At 26.9% G+C, this 22,772-nt stretch overlaps 1 protein-coding gene across 1 annotated transcript in view; it reads left to right on the top strand.

Annotated features, from left to right (window-relative positions):
* LOC111620633 (protein stum homolog) overlaps positions 1-22,772 on the top strand; it is an 86,968-nt gene that overhangs the window by 50,725 nt on the left and 13,471 nt on the right. The window contains exon 2 of the mRNA XM_023362600.1: positions 15,639-15,812. Coding sequence (XP_023218368.1) covers positions 15,639-15,812 — 174 coding nt within the window. The remainder of the gene's footprint in view (positions 1-15,638; positions 15,813-22,772) is intronic.

The raw sequence follows: 22,772 nt of genomic DNA, 5'->3' as shown, positions 1-22,772 counted from the left end.
TGATGTAAATTAAAAGCTTAAATAAGGATAAAATAAGATATCAGTTGAGTAGTATTAATATATGAATTTAACGGAGTAATAATATTAATGACAGATTTTCAATAGTAATGCCCTTTGCCCTTTTGTTATTTAAAAATCTGCAAAAATACAATTATTGCAGAATGAAAATTATAAAATAGAATCGTTCGATGCAAAATTGGCATTATTCTTTTGGAGGTGCCTGCATATTGTAGGTCTAGAGACTCCATATTTCTAAATTCACCATTATACAAGCAACAGACTAATACGGGATTCGTACTATCAAAATAATATAGACTATCAAAAACTAGTGTTATATAACATAGTTTATTACGGTATATTACTTTGTTAAGAATTCGCATTGTATATTTTATACATCATAATATTAAAATGTATATCAAAGAAACATAAGATGTCACAGAAACGAAACAATCGAACTAAAATTAGAAATAATGTTATCAAAAAATACTTTGTCTTAGATTTATTGAAAAGTTTTCTTTAATTTGTGAAATCCGTCGCCTCTGTTTTGCATAATGTCTCGTGTTTTGTGAAAAAGTTTTGAGTAAATCGCGAAAATTTTTCTTTTGTTATTACACGTCGTTGGCAAGTTCGTGAACTTTTGATCGTCAATCGTGAAATCTTTACGAGAATTAATTGCAAAGACTCTTATTTTTGAAATTATATTTTCTTTCCTGTAATCTTTTCTCTAAATGCTGCAACGGAGTATAATAAATCTATAGAATAACTATTTTTGGAAAATAGAAATAACCAGATTCATTCACACGCAAAGAAACGGAATTGCTCATATGCACGTGAAATGTTACGTTGCAAATCTCTCTTCTTTCGTTATGAACACAATTTCGGCATAAACTAACCTGATAATTATGAGATTAAAATGCCGTTATATAGCATTGTGTTGCAATTTCACACAGAATTCTATCTCCTTGGCAACGTAATAACAAACATATTTCCAATACCGTTTATTTGTTACCATATTGTGGTTAATCCTGTTATTGCTCCAAAATGGGGATTTTGGTGCAATAACTAATTAAATCAAACAGTCAAACAAACTTAGCTTTATAAATTTAAATTCTTATTTTCTACGTTAAATATTTGAATTTCAGAAACAATATCGTAGTAAAAACAAACTATTCGCGTCTCGTTTAAAACTAGCAAATTACGATCTATTCGTTTTACACGAAAGCAATCAATCCTGTTTTTCTTTTTCAGTTTATTTATTGTAAAATTACAAAAATAAATTTATGTTTTGAAAAATTTATTGGCATAATTTTGTTTTCATACAAAACTTGTATAATGAATAAAAAAGATTTATTGAAATAAGTTGTTTGGAAGATGTAATTTAGTAATACCATAGTCTGAAATTTTTAGTATATTTATTACGTTTTATACATTTTCTTAATTCGAAACATAAATAATGCTCGTATATAGGTTTAAATAGTAGGCAATTTATAATCTTTTTAAATTTAGTTCCCTTTTGATAAGTTTCATTAAACTTAGAGACGAGCTTTACCTAACTAGAATAGCAATCCTCATATTATTTGTATAAGCATTAGTGCAGATATGATAAAAATTTTCTAATAATAAACTTAAATATTTTGCTAGAATACAATTCTTTTTTTATAGAAAATGATACAGATATTGAAACATTTTCATATGTTGACAAACTTTTATGAAAAACATTTAGTAATACAAACTAAATATAAAAGTGCTTAATGTAAAAATTAATAAAAAGTAATATTTATAATATTATTTTATTAGGAAACAAAAGTAATCTAGATTGTGTCAAATTTATTTCTAAGCTAAAGGTTTTATTTTATTGTATTTAGTTTTTAAATTTACGTTATTTACAAAAAAAAATTATATCATTTCTCGACTATAATCAAGATATTTTTTAATCTCAGTGAATATTTAATATTTTAAATACTGTCTTCCTCTGCGCGGTCATATTAGGCTACTGTCGCGATGAATGTAGTTCGAATCCTGTGTGGATTCGAATTACATGTCATGCTTTATCTCGGCTATCTTTTCCCATTCCTTAACCATGCAAATTGATCCAATTTCGGATCAGATCTATATCATGAAAGCGTAATTGCGAGAGGCCCATTCGGCTTTCATTAATTAGGCTAGAGACTAAATCAATTTACTATTGTCACATTTTTTCAAGTTTTGAAATCTTTAATGGTTACTATCTTTTAAATTTTTATTTATCATCAAGAAAATCAGTACTTAATTAATAAAAATAATAATAGTCTACTTTTTTGAAATATTTATATAATTTATTTTTGTATGATGCAATATATATAATTAGAAATTGCAATCAGATACAGGATAGAAGTCAAAAATAATTTCTAAATTCATTATTATACATTATTTAAAAATTTTAAGAATTGTAATAAAAAAATTTTTTAATGGGATGAATTTTTTAAAGCATCCAATTCCTTTGTTTAATAAAATAAATTATCTGTAAAATTACAAAATTTGTCAGTTAAACAATTTTAAAAGTGTAACTTCTAAATTTATATACGAGTGCAAACCGAGTCTATGTTTATACGTTTGTGACTAATTACATACACTTTTAGCTGGAACCGAAACAGTTGAATATAATATGAAAGTGGAGAAAAAATATTCTTGTAAATTTAGATTTCAATACTTGTTAATTCGCAGTTAAATTTTTAGTATAATGAATATTTAATATAAAACGATAATCATAAAAATTAATTATATAATCGTATTCTTTTATTATAATTCCTTATTAAATTTTAATCTAGTTATTTTTTAAATAAATATGATAAAATCTTTGTAAATTATGTAATCCGAATAATTTTATTACGTAATTTAATAGTCTATTTTTATTAAGGTTACATAAATCATTGTAAAATTTAAATAACTTTTATAAACTTGTAATACAAAAATTATGAAGTTCGTAAAACAAGAATTTATCAAAAATTTGTGATGTTTTTATTTAATTTTATATTTAAATTTCATTGCTTTTGAAAATGATCCAGTTAAAATGTTTAAACAAATTTGAATTTAAATTTATTAAAAGTGGATTTATTTATTTTTATTCTGGAAAAGAATGTAGATTAATTTAATAAGCTGATTACGTTTATTGAATTGAATGAGAATTTACAAAAACAAAAACGAAATTATTTAATTTATATGAAATGAAAAAAAAAATAAAATTTATTATTAAATCAAATCAGAAATTTGTGTCATTTAGTTCTGTTTTACAAATGATTTAAATCGAATTTGAACATTTATTTCTATTATTGTTTAATCAAATTGAATTTTAATTATTTTATTATTTATTTATAATTTTGATGTGTTAACATCAAATTACCTAGGAAATGAAAATTTATAATTAAAAGTATTTAGAAATTTTCCAATAATTTCGTTTCAAATTAAATATTAACAAATTAAGTCGAAAATATATTATTATTTTTTTCTTAATTTGTTAATATTATCATTTTCTAAAATTAAAATATGCTTATATTATTTTTCAGCGTTTAAAAATTAAAAATACAGTATTAATGTTCAATTTTATTGTAAAAATTTCAAATTTTCACTTTCATTAAAATAAAAACTAGATCATTCGAGGAAAGTAAAATCTTAGACACTTTATTAATATTATTATAATATATCAAATCTGTTTTTAAAATGAAAATTTACTTATTTTAATAAAATATTTAACATCCTCAAATGTTAAATTATCATTTTTTAATTGTTTAATTAATAATACAGTATATATTTTAAAGTAGAAGGCGTTCAGCCAATCACTCCAAGATAAGCATGATGGAGTCTGGATTATATGCTTATTCGTTTTCGTTACAGTTAAATAATTATAAGGATCTTTAGGAATCAGTGTATGCAATTGTCCATAAATTACGTAACAGTGTTCTTATACTTTTCAACTACCATCCAATCCTCCCGTAACGCTTCATGACGCGTTGCACATACTCACCCTCGAAATTACCTAATGCATATCCTAGATCGACTTCCATAACTATACTAAGGAATAATACACCGAATGGAGTATCTTACGGCATATCGTTATTTTATTAGGCTGCAATTTGAAAAAAATTGTAGACCTATAAATTTCCACTGTCTGTCTCTCCTCAATCTCGAGAACGGAGTTAGATAGATTAAATTAAATATAAGATATGGAAAGATTAGGGGTAGAAAGCCCCGATTAACTATATATGAACTTTCAGTATAAACTGGAAATTACATTACAGTATTTTAATTCAAATATTTTCCCTTGAAATGGAGTTAGATGACCGTCACGACCCTATTGCTGACGGAAAAGTATGATGTACTGTACAGGGGCAAGACACTACAAATTTGAAATGGAGAGCATATATTTTAAATTTAAAAATTATTAAAAATATGATTAAAAATTGAAGCCTGACATCGTGACGATGTCACAATAAATAATTGCACAACAAAGCAGTGACATAAAAAAATTACAGTTCGCGAAGCAACTCTTCCGAAACAAAAACGAATCATTCCGTTACCCGAAGGCTGAGATTAGGTATAACTAGGCTAGCATAAGCAACGTTTTTGTAAACATCTACTCCTTGCAATTATCTACATACCTATCCATATCCGCGTTACGCAATTTATGAACAGCCCTGCTAATAAAACGAAGAATAATTTAAAATTAATTGCGTTGATGGCTATGTGCGAGGAGGATTCTTGGGATAAAAAATTATGGAGTGTAAAAATCTTAATTAAAAAAGTAAGAAAGTAAATTTTAAAAAGCAAAATAAAACCGCACCTGTAACGGAACCTGATGCCCACCATTATTATCGTCCTGTATACGAATCGTTTTTGTCTATAAACACCAAAGTAATTAGGAAAGTGTTTGTTAGATATATAACTTATCTCAAAATATATGCAGATTACGACGATTTTTCAAATAAAAATGTGCTGTAAATACTCGAAATCTTCGATTAAATCTTGTAAGCGAGAGAAATAGTGATGGCACTTCCGGTTTGTTGGCGTGCAATGCTAGACTTGTGTGATTGACAGACTACAGATCACGTGCCATAGATGAAACTCTGATTCTCATTGTCTACTAGTGACATTTTTCGATGTTTATTTCTTTATATGTATTTAGACGACTTAAAGTTGTCTATAACTTCACTTGATTTTACTGCATTACATTTTTATATCACACATTTAAAAATAGGAAAATGGAGATGTAAATTTTACAGAATTTTATATTTACAATCTCGTAGAATAAAAGAATAGATAAAATTAAAATTTTCAAGANAATAATATAATATAATATTCCAAATACAAACTATAAACAAATAAATTTTTCCAAGTTTTTATGGAGTAAATTACTTAGAAACATAACCTTGAAAAATATGCATAATAATTCTTATAGAAAATAATGAAATTTGGAAGTGCTCTTTTTATTGACAACTGTTTCTTTTTTATTGAAAAATTATTTAAATGCATTTTAGGTTTTATTGTTCTTTATTAATGTGTTGCTAAAGAAAGAGATTTGTCTCATCCTTAAAGTGGACAGTTATGTGATCATTTAGCTCTTCATTGATATGAAAAATATTTAGGTAATATACAATAAATAATTCAATTGTTACGTAAATAGATTTCGCTCATTCGTAATTGTACTGTATAAATAATAACGCTTTCGTGTGTGAATAGTTAATATTTCTGGAAATTCATTACTTTCGTAGAAATATTTTGCATGGAGAATTTAATTAATTTTTTAGATATATGAAAGTTAGATTTTATCATCGTATATACTATAAAAGCATGTTTGAAAAAGAAACTAGCTTAATGAATCATTATATTTTCGGTTTGCCGATTTTGTTCGAATCTTAAATCTTGCAATTTTTATAATAATACAAATAAATATTATACTTAATAAATATTACGTAAATAATTAAAACTTGAAAATATAATTACGAAATAAACTTACTTTTAAGATAGTTGATAAAATTTAACTGTGGTTCAAAATTTAAATTCCTGTTATAATATAATTTACTCTATATTTAATAATAACATTTTGTCGTATTTTGAATATCTGCAAGTTAAGTTTTGATGAAATAGAGTTGCGAAATCGTAAATTAGATTTTTTCGTGAATGTTTTAACGTAAAAATAAATAAATCAGAATATATTTTATCTAATGCAATCTTTAAAAGTTAAAAAAGCAGTAAGTCTAGTTAAGTGAGCAATAGTTAGCTCAGAAAACAATCTTAGATTTATCTCGTTTTAGATTAAAATTACCGATACGAGATTAACAGGAAATCTAACAAGAAATGAGGAACCTTTCAGACAATACTCAAGTTAGGCATGGATGCCATCTATGCGCATTGCTGCACCAGAAAACTTATTTAATAAAGTTTGTTTTATATCAGTTTTAAGACGGATTCGGATAGTTCTATGCGATTTGATCCAGAACAAATGCATATTTTTACATGTTTTTAATGAACATCCACCGAAATGTGATTTGAAAATTATGTATTATTATCGGTTGGTATTCGATACATCATTTATATGTAAAATATGATTTTATTTCTGTTTATTTTCAAACCAATGCTATTTATTTCTTTAGGCCTTCAGTTTGAGTGTTTCAATCGATATATCTTTGTTATTGATATTCAATATTTTATTATATTTATAGTTCTTTTTTATACATTTATAGATGATTGACCGCGTTTCAAGTCTAAAGGAAATCCCATTAGTGGCCGAATGGATAAAATTGTTGATAATCTCTAGTTGGTCGCGAGTTCGCGTTTCACCAACAAGCTGTCCACATAATTTTTTTCGGATTTTATAAGATACATCTAAATAGTGTCAGTGTTCCATAAAAGTCCTCTTGAGAGGCATAAAAGTTTCCCTTAGCACAGTGGTTCCCAACCTTTATTCATTAGCGTACCCCGTGACATGTCATATCTCTAGATTGTACCCCTCATTTAAGAAATTTAGTGAGTGCTCGTATTGTTAATTTTACATATTGTAACTTTAAATTAAAGAAAAAAAAGTAAATGAAAAAATGTATAATAAAGTTGTGATTGTTGAAAGGAACATATTTTACCTAATAATTTTTAAATACTATTAGTTTGTGATACATAATATATTATTTTTTCTGCCATAATAACTAATTTTTTTCTGTACCCCTAAACAACCTATCGCGTACCCCTAGGGGTACACGTACCACAGGTTGGGAATCGCTGCCTTAGCAGATCGCTCATGTGTTGTGTGGCCATATCGCACTAGACTACATCACTTAGGAGTGAACGTTTTAAAACTATCGGGCGTCAATACTCACTAACTATCGGGCGTCAATACTCACTACCTCTAGCAAGCGAAAATTATATTTTTGTTGCGAAATGTTGATTGAAAACTATAGAATTTTTATAGCGTTTTGGGTGACTTTTTCTTGTTTTGAAGCTAAAACTTATCAAAAAGAACGAGAGAATCATTTGAATGACTCCAAAATTAGTTGAGACATTTCGAATGATTTCGATAATCGATCGATGGATTATTTCTCATTTGAATAAACCAACCAATTTAGGATATAGTATTTATCGCAGGACTTTTCTGTGTATGAAATGCTTGAATTGTATGCAAAAAAGTTTAGAAAACTTATTTCCTTTGAACTTTTTCATATACATTTCATACGTAGATTTATCTTATTAAACTTATTATTATTTCTTATGATTTTAATTACAGATAATTCAGAAAAATTTTAGCTAGAGTATTGTAACTGAACGAATAGAAACACAAAAATGAGATAACCTGAAAAAATTAAAAAGGTATCTACTCGGAATAGAAAAAGATAACTACTGGTTCAAAAAATAGTGAAATAATTACATTTAAGATAAACTAAATGTATTAAGAATGAACTAAAAATGAAAAGTAAAGTTGAAAAACAATAAGTTTAACCTTTATTTCTCTTCCCACCAACATATAATTTTATGAACTGCCTTCAGGTAATGCTCTCTATTTATTACATTTGTGATTATTTAACTTCTCTAACTTTTTGCTACAAAAAAGCTTATCGTTTTATATTTGACGAAACCATTGAGAAAACAGATTTTATGACAACTAGTTTTTTTGTATTGCTTCATTAAAAACATATTAAAGGAAAATTTGAAATCTTGCGTTTATTTTCTAATAAATTTTCAAAATAAAGATATCGAATTAATTAAATACGTCTATGCAGCCGAATTAAATACGTCTATGCAGAACGGATAAATTCATATATCATCTTTTGATATAGCTGTTTTATTATGTTATATAGTCTATGCTATGTTTTACTAGTGTAGATCACTTGAAATTATATAAAAAATACAAAAATATAAACTTCAAATGACATCCAGGATTTCACTGGACAGTAAATTAAGCCCAGGAAAAAGCTACAATATAGGCCCACAACCATTAAAAACAACTTTGTAATTTTGTTTGTACAAAGTTTGAATGTCATACAAAGTTTGAATGGAGTATCGACTATTAGAACTTACTATAAGTTCTAATAGTCGATACTCCATTCAAACTTTGTATTAAATTACAACATTAATTCCAGAATTCTTGATTCTTTCGTTTTATGCAAAATTTCAGTTAACAAAAACACAAATTTTCTTTTGTCACTTTCTTTATTTACATCTCTTCCTGGTCAGACTTGTTTTTGATTAGGCCTACTATCAAGGTCTAACATCGTAGATGTAGTTCCTCGAACGAATATTTTTCTAAATAGTTGTTCTACATTACGGCGATTTCGCAATAATGCAACAATGTAACAAGGTCAGTGGCAGATTTCCCATTAGTCCAAGACCCGACCCTTTTGGGACGCAAAACTTCAAAATAACAATAAAAACAATAAAATAGTGAAAAAATAACTTAATGTAGAAACAATTCATAAAGGAGTTGATGTAAATTAAAAGCTTAAATAAGGATAAAATAAGATATCAGTTGAGTAGTATTAATATATGAATTTAACGGAGTAATAATATTAATGACAGATTTTCAATAGTAATGCCCTTTGCCCTTTTGTTATTTAAAAATCTGCAAAAATACAATTATTGCAGAATGAAAATTATAAAATAGAATCGTTCGATGCAAAATTGGCATTATTCTTTTGGAGGTGCTTGCATATTGTAGGTCTAGAGACTCCATATTTCTAAATTCACCATTATACAAGCAACAGACTAATACGGGATTCGTACTATCAAAATAATATAGACTATCAAAAACTAGTGTTATATAACATAGTTTATTACGGTATATTACTTTGTTAAGAATTCGCATTGTATATTTTATACATCATAATATTAAAATGTATATCAAAGAAACATACGATGTCACAGAAACGAAACAATCGAACTAAAATTAGAAATAATGTTATCAAAAAATACTTTGTCTTAGATTTATTGAAAAGTTTTCTTTAATTTGTGAAATCCGTCGCCTCTGTTTTGCATAATGTCTCGTGTTTTGTGAAAAAGTTTTGAGTAAATCGCGAAAATTTTTATTTTGTTATTACACGTCGTTGGCAAGTTCGTGAACTTTTGATCGTCAATCGTGAAATCTTTACGAGAATTAATTGCAAAGACTCTTATTTTTGAAATTATATTTTCTTTCCTGTAATCTTTTCTCTAAATGCTGCAACGGAGTATAATAAATCTATAGAATAACTATTTTTGGAAAATAGAAATAACCAGATTCATTCACACGCAAAGAAACGGAATTGCTCATATGCACGTGAAATGTTACGTTGCAAATCTCTCTTCTTTCGTTATGAACACAATTTCGGCATAAACTAACCTGATAATTATGAGATTAAAATGCCGTTATATAGCATTGTGTTGCAATTTCACACAGAATTCTATCTCCTTGGCAACGTAATAACAAACATATTTCCAATACCGTTTATTTGTTACCATATTGTGGTTAATCCTGTTATTGCTCCAAAATGGGGATTTTGGTGCAATAACTAATTAAATCAAACAGTCAAACAAACTTAGCTTTATAAATTTAAATTCTTATTTTCTACGTTAAATATTTGAATTTCAGAAACAATATCGTAGTAAAAACAAACTATTCGCGTCTCGTTTAAAACTAGCAAATTACGATCTATTCGTTTTACACGAAAGCAATCAATCCTGTTTTTCTTTTTCAGTTTATTTATTGTAAAATTACAAAAATAAATTTATGTTTTGAAAAATTTATTGGCATAATTTTGTTTTCATACAAAACTTGTATAATGAATAAAAAAGATTTATTGAAATAAGTTGTTTGGAAGATGTAATTTAGTAATACCATAGTCTGAAATTTTTAGTATATTTATTACGTTTTATACATTTTCTTAATTCGAAACATAAATAATGCTCGTATATAGGTTTAAATAGTAGGCAATTTATAATCTTTTTAAATTTAGTTCCCTTTTGATAAGTTTCATTAAACTTAGAGACGAGCTTTACCTAACTAGAATAGCAATCCTCATATTATTTGTATAAGCATTAGTGCAGATATGATAAAAATTTTCTAATAATAAACTTAAATATTTTGCTAGAATACAATTCTTTTTTATAGAAAATGATACAGATATTGAAACATTTTCATATGTTGACAAACTTTTATGAAAAACATTTAGTAATACAAACTAAATATAAAAGTGCTTAATGTAAAAATTAATAAAAAGTAATATTTATAATATTATTTTATTAGGAAACAAAAGTAATCTAGATTGTGTCAAATTTATTTCTAAGCTAAAGGTTTTATTTTATTGTATTTAGTTTTTAAATTTACGTTATTTACAAAAAAAATTATATCATTTCTCGACTATAATCAAGATATTTTTTAATCTCAGTGAATATTTAATATTTTAAATACTGTCTTCCTCTGCGCCGTCATATTAGGCTACTGTCGCGATGAATGTAGTTCGAATCCTGTGTGGATTCGAATTACATGTCATGCTTTATCTCGGCTATCTTTTCCCATTCCTTAACCATGCAAATTGATCCAATTTCGGATCAGATCTATATCATGAAAGCGTAATTGCGAGAGGCCCATTCGGCTTTCATTAATTAGGCTAGAGATTAGATCAATTTACTATTGTCACATTTTTTCAAGTTTTGAAATCTTTAATGGTTACTATCTTTTAAATTTTTATTTATCATCAAGAAAATCAGTACTTAATTAATAAAAATAATAATAGTCTACTTTTTTGAAATATTTATATAATTTATTTTTGTATGATGCAATATATATAATTAGAAATTGCAATCAGATACAGGATAGAAGTCAAAAATAATTTCTAAATTCATTATTATACATTATTTAAAAATTTTAAGAATTGTAATAAAAAAATTTTTTAATGGGATGAATTTTTTAAAGCATCCAATTCCTTTGTTTAATAAAATAAATTATCTGTAAAATTACAAAATTTGTCAGTTAAACAATTTTAAAAGTGTAACTTCTAAATTTATATACGAGTGCAAACCGAGTCTATGTTTATACGTTTGTGACTAATTACATACACTTTTAGCTGGAACCGAAACAGTTGAATATAATATGAAAGTGGAGAAAAAATATTCTTGTAAATTTAGATTTCAATACTTGTTAATTCGCAGTTAAATTTTTAGTATAATGAATATTTAATATAAAACGATAATCATAAAAATTAATTATATAATCGTATTCTTTTATTATAATTCCTTATTAAATTTTAATCTAGTTATTTTTTAAATAAATATGATAAAATATTTGTAAATTATGTAATCCGAATAATTTTATTACGTAATTTAATAGTCTATTTTTATTAAGGTTACATAAATCATTGTAAAATTTAAATAACTTTTATAAACTTGTAATACAAAAATTATGAAGTTCGTAAAACAAGAATTTATCAAAAATTTGTGATGTTTTTATTTAATTTTATATTTAAATTTCATTGCTTTTGAAAATGATCCAGTTAAAATGTTTAAACAAATTTGAATTTAAATTTATTAAAAGTGGATTTATTTATTTTTATTCTGGAAAAGAATGTAGATTAATTTAATAAGCTGATTACGTTTATTGAATTGAATGAGAATTTACAAAAACAAAAACGAAATTATTTAATTTATATGAAATGAAAAAAAAAATAAAATTTATTATTAAATCAAATCAGAAATTTGTGTCATTTAGTTCTGTTTTACAAATGATTTAAATCGAATTTGAACATTTATTTCTATTATTGTTTAATCAAATTGAATTTTAATTATTTTATTATTTATTTATAATTTTGATGTGTTAACATCAAATTACCTAGGAAATGAAAATTTATAATTAAAAGTATTTAGAAATTTTCCAATAATTTCGTTTCAAATTAAATATTAACAAATTAAGTCGAAAATATATTATTATTTTTTTCTTAATTTGTTAATATTATCATTTTCTAAAATTAAAATATGCTTATATTATTTTTCAGCGTTTAAAAATTAAAAATACAGTATTAATGTTCAATTTTATTGTAAAAATTTCAAATTTTCACTTTCATTAAAATAAAAACTAGATCATTCGAGGAAAGTAAAATCTTAGACACTTTATTAATATTATTATAATATATCAAATCTGTTTTTAAAATGAAAATTTACTTATTTTAATAAAATATTTAACATCCTCAAATGTTAAATTATCATTTTTTAATTGTTTAATTAATAATACAGTATATATTTTAAAGTAGAAGGCGTTCAGCCAATCACTCCAAGATAAGCATGATGGAGTCTGGATTATATGCTTATTCGTTTTCGTTACAGTTAAATAATTATAAGGATCTTTAGGAATCAGTGTATGCAATTGTCCATAAATTACGTAACAGTGTTCTTATACTTTTCAACTACCATCCAATCCTCCCGTAACGCTTCATGACGCGTTGCACATACTCACCCTCGAAATTACCTAATGCATATCCTAGATCGACTTCCATAACTATACTAAGGAATAATACACCGAATGGAGTATCTTACGGCATATCGTTATTTTATTAGGCTGCAATTTGAAAAAAATTGTAGACCTATAAATTTCCACTGTCTGTCTCTCCTCAATCTCGAGAACGGAGTTAGATAGATTAAATTAAATATAAGATATGGAAAGATTAGGGGTAGAAAGCCCCGATTAACTATATATGAACTTTCAGTATAAACTGGAAATTACATTACAGTATTTTAATTCAAATATTTTCCCTTGAAATGGAGTTAGATGACCGTCACGACCCTATTGCTGACGGAAAAGTATGATGTACTGTACAGGGGCAAGACACTACAAATTTGAAATGGAGAGCATATATTTTAAATTTAAAAATTATTAAAAATATGATTAAAAATTGAAGCCTGACATCGTGACGATGTCACAATAAATAATTGCACAACAAAGCAGTGACATAAAAAAATTACAGTTCGCGAAGCAACTCTTCCGAAACAAAAACGAATCATTCCGTTACCCGAAGGCTGAGATTAGGTATAACTAGGCTAGCATAAGCAACGTTTTTGTAAACATCTACTCCTTGCAATTATCTACATACCTATCCATATCCGCGTTACGCAATTTATGAACAGCCCTGCTAATAAAACGAAGAATAATTTAAAATTAATTGCGTTGATGGCTATGTGCGAGGAGGATTCTTGGGATAAAAAATTATGGAGTGTAAAAATCTTAATTAAAAAAGTAAGAAAGTAAATTTTAAAAAGCAAAATAAAACCGCACCTGTAACGGAACCTGATGCCCACCATTATTATCGTCCTGTATACGAATCGTTTTTGTCTATAAACACCAAAGTAATTAGGAAAGTGTTTGTTAGATATATAACTTATCTCAAAATATATGCAGATTACGACGATTTTTCAAATAAAAATGTGCTGTAAATACTCGAAATCTTCGATTAAATCTTGTAAGCGAGAGAAATAGTGATGGCACTTCCGGTTTGTTGGCGTGCAATGCTAGACTTGTGTGATTGACAGACTACAGATCACGTGCCATAGATGAAACTCTGATTCTCATTGTCTACTAGTGACATTTTTCGATGTTTATTTCTTTATATGTATTTAGACGACTTAAAGTTGTCTATAACTTCACTTGATTTTACTGCATTACATTTTTATATCACATATTTAAAAATAGGAAAATGGAGATGTAAATTTTACAGAATTTTATATTTACAATCTCGTAGAATAAAAGAATAGATAAAATTAAAATTTTCAAGAATATTGAAAATCGAATTTAAAATTTTTACGTAGGTTGAAACTGAATTTTTATAATAATTCTTATTCAACTTAGATAGGAATTTGGTTAGATATTTTCTGTAATTTAGTCAAAATAAATAATTTAATTATAATTAAAAGCGATTTTATATTTACAAAAATGTAGTTTTTGTAAATATAATAGCATTTTGTCTCTATATAAGAAAATATTAAACACTATATAAGACAGAGAGAAGAAAATACAGTAATACCCCGAACTTATGCGATAGATGGGACCGAGCGATAACCGCGTAAGTCGGGGTATAATTTTGCATATAAATACATACAAATAATTTTTAATTGGGGCCGGAGACTAAAAAAAGCAATAATTTAATGTTTAATAAAATCTTAGATAATACATATGTATAACATATTATATTATTATACAATTTTTCACAATTACTTGATTATCACACCATAATTTTAACATTGTTTCCATCTTAGCGATAATACTGTGACGTTTACGAATGATGCTTGAATTTAAAGATTGAGCATTTTTCACAGCTTCGAGAATTTTTTCTTTGCCTTTTATAATTGTTCTGACCGACAATTCCGGTAGATCAAACTTCTTTGCCAATTCACAAATTTTCATTTTTGTATCGAAGTCTTTAATAATGTTAACTTTACATTCCAAAGATAAAGTTTTTATTTTCTTGTTTGATGCAGAAGAATCAATTCTACTTCATTTAGATGACATAGTAGAGTCTCTCAAGTCTCCGTAGATATAACAAACACAGAAATAAATAACAAAATAAATTGTAGCTATATGTTGATTCCGCGCGACACGTCCGAACATGTAAGCCGAACAATAGTGTGGGTGGAGTGAGTAATCAAGAGTTGCATGGCGCTGAAACAAAAAACGAATCGACGAGATTTGAAAATCGCGTAACTCCGGGTTTGCATAAGTCGGGGTAGCGTAAGTCGGGGTAGCGTAAGTCGGGGTAGCGTAAGTCGGGGTATTACTGTAAATACTTTTACAGTCACCACTTTTGAGAATATTGAAGAATATTTTCAACTAAAGTTACTAAACTATGTTTGTATATGTTTATAGGCATTTATATCTGTAGAATATTTAAAATAATGTTTGTAATAACGTCGAATGGAATCCAAAACTTTGGCTAATAATCAAGTTTTTCTAAAAACATGATTAGAAAGAATATTAAAGTTTCGCGATCATAGAAATTACTTGAAATGAAAATTTGAAATGAAATAATACCGTATAATAAAAATATAAAAATTATTTGCGTTAATGATGTTTATATTTGATATATGATTTTATTTCTGCACTATATGATAAAAAAAACTCAAGTTTTTGCCAAATTAACTATGAAATATATCAATTTTTTCAGGAACATTAATTGCCTCTGTGACCGTCCTATGCGGATGTAAAACGGAACATGCAAACAGAGCGAAGGCTTTTGGATATAATTTGTTGGCAGGTCTATTACAACTCATAACAGCTCCAGTCGTTATTGGATGGGTTTGGAGTATTATGTGGGGTATCACTTTTGTCAATATTAGCAGTAAGTATATTTTTATCATTTAAACAAAGATTTTTAAAGCAGAGATTTGTGATTCCATAAACTTCTCTTTACCCATTAAATTTATTATGTTAATGCTTAGTGTTTTTTGTTTCTTTTATATACTAATATCTGGAAATAAATCTCTTTGTAGCTTTCTGCTTGAGTCATCGACAATACAAGTTCATTTAAAATGCTTATAAAGTTTGTTAGTATTATTAATTTATATAGAGTAGAATTGTTCCTACTCATATAATAAATAGGGGTGAAATGGATCATACTCAATTTTTATTTGAGGTGAAAGGTATTACAGTATATGCTTTTCAATTATGATAATGGAACTAATTAAACATAAACACATTATAATGAACTCGCTACATTAAAATACGTGTATCCCTCGTATAACACAGCACTTCTACAACACGTCTTCGCTCTAACATGGTTGGAAAATTGGGTACGTCCCTCGTACAACACGGTTCGAGAATTCGGGAAATCGTCCGTACAAAATGCCACAATTTTTAACTGCAAACTCCATTATTAGATATTTTTCTATTCAAATAAGCATACGTGTCGTCTGAAATTTGCCCACGGATTTTAGAATATTGAAACTTTTTATTTGTTTTGTGCCTTTTGTGCGTCAGGTTTACTTAATAAAAACTCATAGTACAATTTTTTTCTTTCTTGTGCTAGCTCTCCTATTATTCGGGTATCGTTGTCGTTGCTTTCAGACTTTTTCAAACAAAACACTGACAGACTCTTAAGACTGTCAGTGTTTTGTTTTTATTGATTAATCTTCGTATTTAGTAAAGTTTATTTAAACATTTTTAGATGAGTGCTATTAAACTTTTTTAACTGTAGATAAGCAATCATTCGTAAAATGACGAACAAACTACGGCAGTATCTCGGTATTCGATCAAATTCTAGGAAAAAAAAATATCACTCGGTACGCGACTAAACAAACGCGACCCGCTAGAACAAGTTTTCGATTAATAACATATTTTTTATTTTCTAATCTATAAAAAACATTTTATGATAAAAATAAAAAATACGTAAATGTTGCTGATACTTCTGATCAAGATCAACGAAAAAGCTTAGAAAATGACGATACTTTGTAAAAAGAAAACTATGTCGAAAACTACTTCCTCGTTTAACTAAAATTAATATTAGAGATGATGCGGCCGACGTACACGTTTTCATCGCGAAAACGTGTACGTCGGACGTTCAGCGCCGCCTTCTTGTAAGCCTAGAAGTTTGACAATGGCATTTGGAACGTCGAGCATTATTCCACTGACGTTCCAAATGCCATTGTCAAACTTCTAGGCTTACAGGAAGACGGCGCTGAAAGTCCGACGTACACGTTTTCGCGATGAGAACACCGGTCGCAACCTCTCTATTAACCCGTAAGACAATACTTTTAATTGTGATCATTAGTTAATTATTGATTGGAAATAAATTATTGATTGCTTTATTAAACACATTTCTCTTAGTAACGAAAAAGAATACTATACTTTTGTTAACTTTTGGAACCTAACCCTATATTTTGCACTAGTCCTTTGTTTCGTATAGCACGGATTTTTCGGAACTTTTTCGGAACGTAACCACCGTGTTATATGAGGGATACTTGTAGTTTAAATAGAACAATTCGTGTGTTTAGAACAATTTTACACGATGAGTGTGGAAAAAAGGTTCTCTTAATGCTCAAAAAGCAGAAAGAGTCAAAAATGAAAATAAGAGCTCCGTTTCCTATCCTCATTGCATGATATGCGGTTCTATGATTCTGGTTCCTCTGAATTCTGTTCCTTTTGCCCTTAAGAATTTCACTTGGAGTTAATATTTCGGAAATTTCGAGCTATTCAGTCTTCTGACGAGCCAAGACCACCGGACCAAGACCACTTCCTGTTTAGTTACTCTTATATACTACCTAGCTAGAGCCCATAATGAGTGTAATTTGAAACTAGCACATATAATCTAGTTTTAGTCAAGATATAACATAGACTAACTCCATTCTTGAATAATAATATTTAAAAAACCGTTGTAATGCATTTACAGCATAAATGACAAATTTTTAATTTGTCATTTATGCCGTAAAGAACATGAGGATAACAAATGCTGTAAAGAACATGATAACACAAAACTACATTTGAGTGATTTGAATGATTATATAAAATTTATCGATATTTGTTTGCATTTAATCTGTTTTTCTCCGTCTGTTTTTGTGTCGTTAACCCCTTCATTCCCGATCAACTTTCAATTAATTACAATTAAACATAAAAAATATTTAAAACTGAAAAAACGAAAGAAATGCGTTAATTTTGAAGAAAAAGCTTCAAATTTTATTTTCCTTTGTCTTGTCTTTCTGTGAAATTTGACACTGATGAGTCATTGTTTACACAGCTAGATGACCTTGAGAACAGCTGGAGTCGGATTTCCCGGGTCATTCTCATAGACGTCTTGGGAGGAAAAGAGTTTAAAGTAGGGTGAATATTAGCTGGCCTCATATTTTTAAATATTTTTAAAAAATTAAATTTATAAAATATCACAACAGATGGCGCCACACACAGTTTTANAAAATTACAAATAATGGATTCAGTGTAAAAGATAATAATAAGCTATTCAATTTATTTATAGCTTAAATATTAATAACTCAATCTTATTTGTAACTCAATATTAGGTATACTAATATAAAAAAAAAAAAACCGACTGTAGAAATGAAAGGTAGTATACTCACTCCCATATAAAGAACCCATAGTACCAATAGTAATACAATCAATACCACATAATTCACAATTAAACTTTTCGCTTCCTTGTCTGCATCCATTTTACGTTTCGACTGAAACTAAAGCTCATATCCAAAACTATTTACGTTTCTGACGCTTCTTACTCCTCCCTTTCATAAAAATGGTTTGTTCATCTTCTTTCATATTGTATTTAGTTTTTAAATTTACGTTATTTACAAAAAAAAATTATATCATTTCTCGACTATAATCAAGATATTTTTTAATCTCAGTGAATATTTAATATTTTAAATACTGTCTTCCTCTGCGCGGTCATATTAGGCTACTGTCGCGATGAATGTAGTTCGAATCCTGTGTGGATTCGAATTACATGTCATGCTTTATCTCGGCTATCTTTTCCCATTCCTTAACCATGCAAATTGATCCAATTTCGGATCAGATCTATATCATGAAAGCGTAATTGCGAGAGGCCCATTCGGCTTTCATTAATTAGGCTAGAGACTAAATCAATTTACTATTGTCACATTTTTTCAAGTTTTGAAATCTTTAATGGTTACTATCTTTTAAATTTTTATTTATCATCAAGAAAATCAGTACTTAATTAATAAAAATAATAATAGTCTACTTTTTTGAAATATTTATATAATTTATTTTTGTATGATGCAATATATATAATTAGAAATTGCAATCAGATACAGGATAGAAGTCAAAAATAATTTCTAAATTCATTATTATACATTATTTAAAAATTTTAAGAATTGTAATAAAAAAATTTTTTAATGGGATGAATTTTTTAAAGCATCCAATTCCTTTGTTTAATAAAATAAATTATCTGTAAAATTACAAAATTTGTCAGTTAAACAATTTTAAAAGTGTAACTTCTAAATTTATATACGAGTGCAAACCGAGTCTATGTTTATACGTTTGTGACTAATTACATACACTTTTAGCTGGAACCGAAACAGTTGAATATAATATGAAAGTGGAGAAAAAATATTCTTGTAAATTTAGATTTCAATACTTGTTAATTCGCAGTTAAATTTTTAGTATAATGAATATTTAATATAAAACGATAATCATAAAAATTAATTATATAATCGTATTCTTTTATTATAATTCCTTATTAAATTTTAATCTAGTTATTTTTTAAATAAATATGATAAAATATTTGTAAATTATGTAATCCGAATAATTTTATTACGTAATTTAATAGTCTATTTTTATTAAGGTTACATAAATCATTGTAAAATTTAAATAACTTTTATAAACTTGTAATACAAAAATTATGAAGTTCGTAAAACAAGAATTTATCAAAAATTTGTGATGTTTTTATTTAATTTTATATTTAAATTTCATTGCTTTTGAAAATGATCCAGTTAAAATGTTTAAACAAATTTGAATTTAAATTTATTAAAAGTGGATTTATTTATTTTTATTCTGGAAAAGAATGTAGATTAATTTAATAAGCTGATTACGTTTATTGAATTGAATGAGAATTTACAAAAACAAAAACGAAATTATTTAATTTATATGAAATGAAAAAATAAAATAAAATTTATTATTAAATCAAATCAGAAATTTGTGTCATTTAGTTCTGTTTTACAAATGATTTAAATCGAATTTGAACATTTATTTCTATTATTGTTTAATCAAATTGAATTTTAATTATTTTATTATTTATTTATAATTTTGATGTGTTAACATCAAATTACCTAGGAAATGAAAATTTATAATTAAAAGTATTTAGAAATTTTCCAATAATTTCGTTTCAAATTAAATATTAACAAATTAAGTCGAAAATATATTATTATTTTTTTCTTAATTTGTTAATATTATCATTTTCTAAAATTAAAATATGCTTATATTATTTTTCAGCGTTTAAAAATTAAAAATACAGTATTAATGTTCAATTTTATTGTAAAAATTTCAAATTTTCACTTTCATTAAAATAAAAACTAGATCATTCGAGGAAAGTAAAATCTTAGACACTTTATTAATATTATTATAATATATCAAATCTGTTTTTAAAATGAAAATTTACTTATTTTAATAAAATATTTAACATCCTCAAATGTTAAATTATCATTTTTTAATTGTTTAATTAATAATACAGTATATATTTTAAAGTAGAAGGCGTTCAGCCAATCACTCCAAGATAAGCATGATGGAGTCTGGATTATATGCTTATTCGTTTTCGTTACAGTTAAATAATTATAAGGATCTTTAGGAATCAGTGTATGCAATTGTCCATAAATTACGTAACAGTGTTCTTATACTTTTCAACTACCATCCAATCCTCCCGTAACGCTTCATGACGCGTTGCACATACTCACCCTCGAAATTACCTAATGCATATCCTAGATCGACTTCCATAACTATACTAAGGAATAATACACCGAATGGAGTATCTTACGGCATATCGTTATTTTATTAGGCTGCAATTTGAAAAAAATTGTAGACCTATAAATTTCCACTGTCTGTCTCTCCTCAATCTCGAGAACGGAGTTAGATAGATTAAATTAAATATAAGATATGGAAAGATTAGGGGTAGAAAGCCCCGATTAACTATATATGAACTTTCAGTATAAACTGGAAATTACATTACAGTATTTTAATTCAAATATTTTCCCTTGAAATGGAGTTAGATGACCGTCACGACCCTATTGCTGACGGAAAAGTATGATGTACTGTACAGGGGCAAGACACTACAAATTTGAAATGGAGAGCATATATTTTAAATTTAAAAATTATTAAAAATATGATTAAAAATTGAAGCCTGACATCGTGACGATGTCACAATAAATAATTGCACAACAAAGCAGTGACATAAAAAAATTACAGTTCGCGAAGCAACTCTTCCGAAACAAAAACGAATCATTCCGTTACCCGAAGGCTGAGATTAGGTATAACTAGGCTAGCATAAGCAACGTTTTTGTAAACATCTACTCCTTGCAATTATCTACATACCTATCCATATCCGCGTTACGCAATTTATGAACAGCCCTGCTAATAAAACGAAGAATAATTTAAAATTAATTGCGTTGATGGCTATGTGCGAGGAGGATTCTTGGGATAAAAAATTATGGAGTGTAAAAATCTTAATTAAAAAAGTAAGAAAGTAAATTTTAAAAAGCAAAATAAAACCGCACCTGTAACGGAACCTGATGCCCACCATTATTATCGTCCTGTATACGAATCGTTTTTGTCTATAAACACCAAAGTAATTAGGAAAGTGTTTGTTAGATATATAACTTATCTCAAAATATATGCAGATTACGACGATTTTTCAAATAAAAATGTGCTGTAAATACTCGAAATCTTCGATTAAATCTTGTAAGCGAGAGAAATAGTGATGGCACTTCCGGTTTGTTGGCGTGCAATGCTAGACTTGTGTGATTGACAGACTACAGATCACGTGCCATAGATGAAACTCTGATTCTCATTGTCTACTAGTGACATTTTTCGATGTTTATTTCTTTATATGTATTTAGACGACTTAAAGTTGTCTATAACTTCACTTGATTTTACTGCATTACATTTTTATATCACATATTTAAAAATAGGAAAATGGAGATGTAAATTTTACAGAATTTTATATTTACAATCTCGTAGAATAAAAGAATAGATAAAATTAAAATTTTCAAGAATATTGAAAATCGAATTTAAAATTTTTACGTAGGTTGAAACTGAATTTTTATAATAATTCTTATTCAACTTAGATAGGAATTTGGTTAGATATTTTCTGTAATTTAGTCAAAATAAATAATTTAATTATAATTAAAAGCGATTTTATATTTACAAAAATGTAGTTTTTGTAAATATAATAGCATTTTGTCTCTATATAAGAAAATATTAAACACTATATAAGACAGAGAGAAGAAAATACAGTAATACCCCGAACTTATGCGATAGATGGGACCGAGCGATAACCGCGTAAGTCGGGGTATAATTTTGCATATAAATACATACAAATAATTTTTAATTGGGGCCGGAGACTAAAAAAAGCAATAATTTAATGTTTAATAAAATCTTAGATAATACATATGTATAACATATTATATTATTATACAATTTTTCACAATTACTTGATTATCACACCATAATTTTAACATTGTTTCCATCTTAGCGATAATACTGTGACGTTTACGAATGATGCTTGAATTTAAAGATTGAGCATTTTTCACAGCTTCGAGAATTTTTTCTTTGCCTTTTATAATTGTTCTGACCG

The sequence above is a fragment of the Centruroides sculpturatus genome, unplaced genomic scaffold, assembly GCF_000671375.1.
Source record: "Centruroides sculpturatus isolate CEXI.00-Female unplaced genomic scaffold, Cexi_2.0 scaffold198, whole genome shotgun sequence".
In the NCBI taxonomy this organism is placed as follows: Eukaryota; Metazoa; Arthropoda; class Arachnida; order Scorpiones; family Buthidae; genus Centruroides; species Centruroides sculpturatus.
This window is presented reverse-complemented; position numbering and strand designations above follow the sequence as displayed.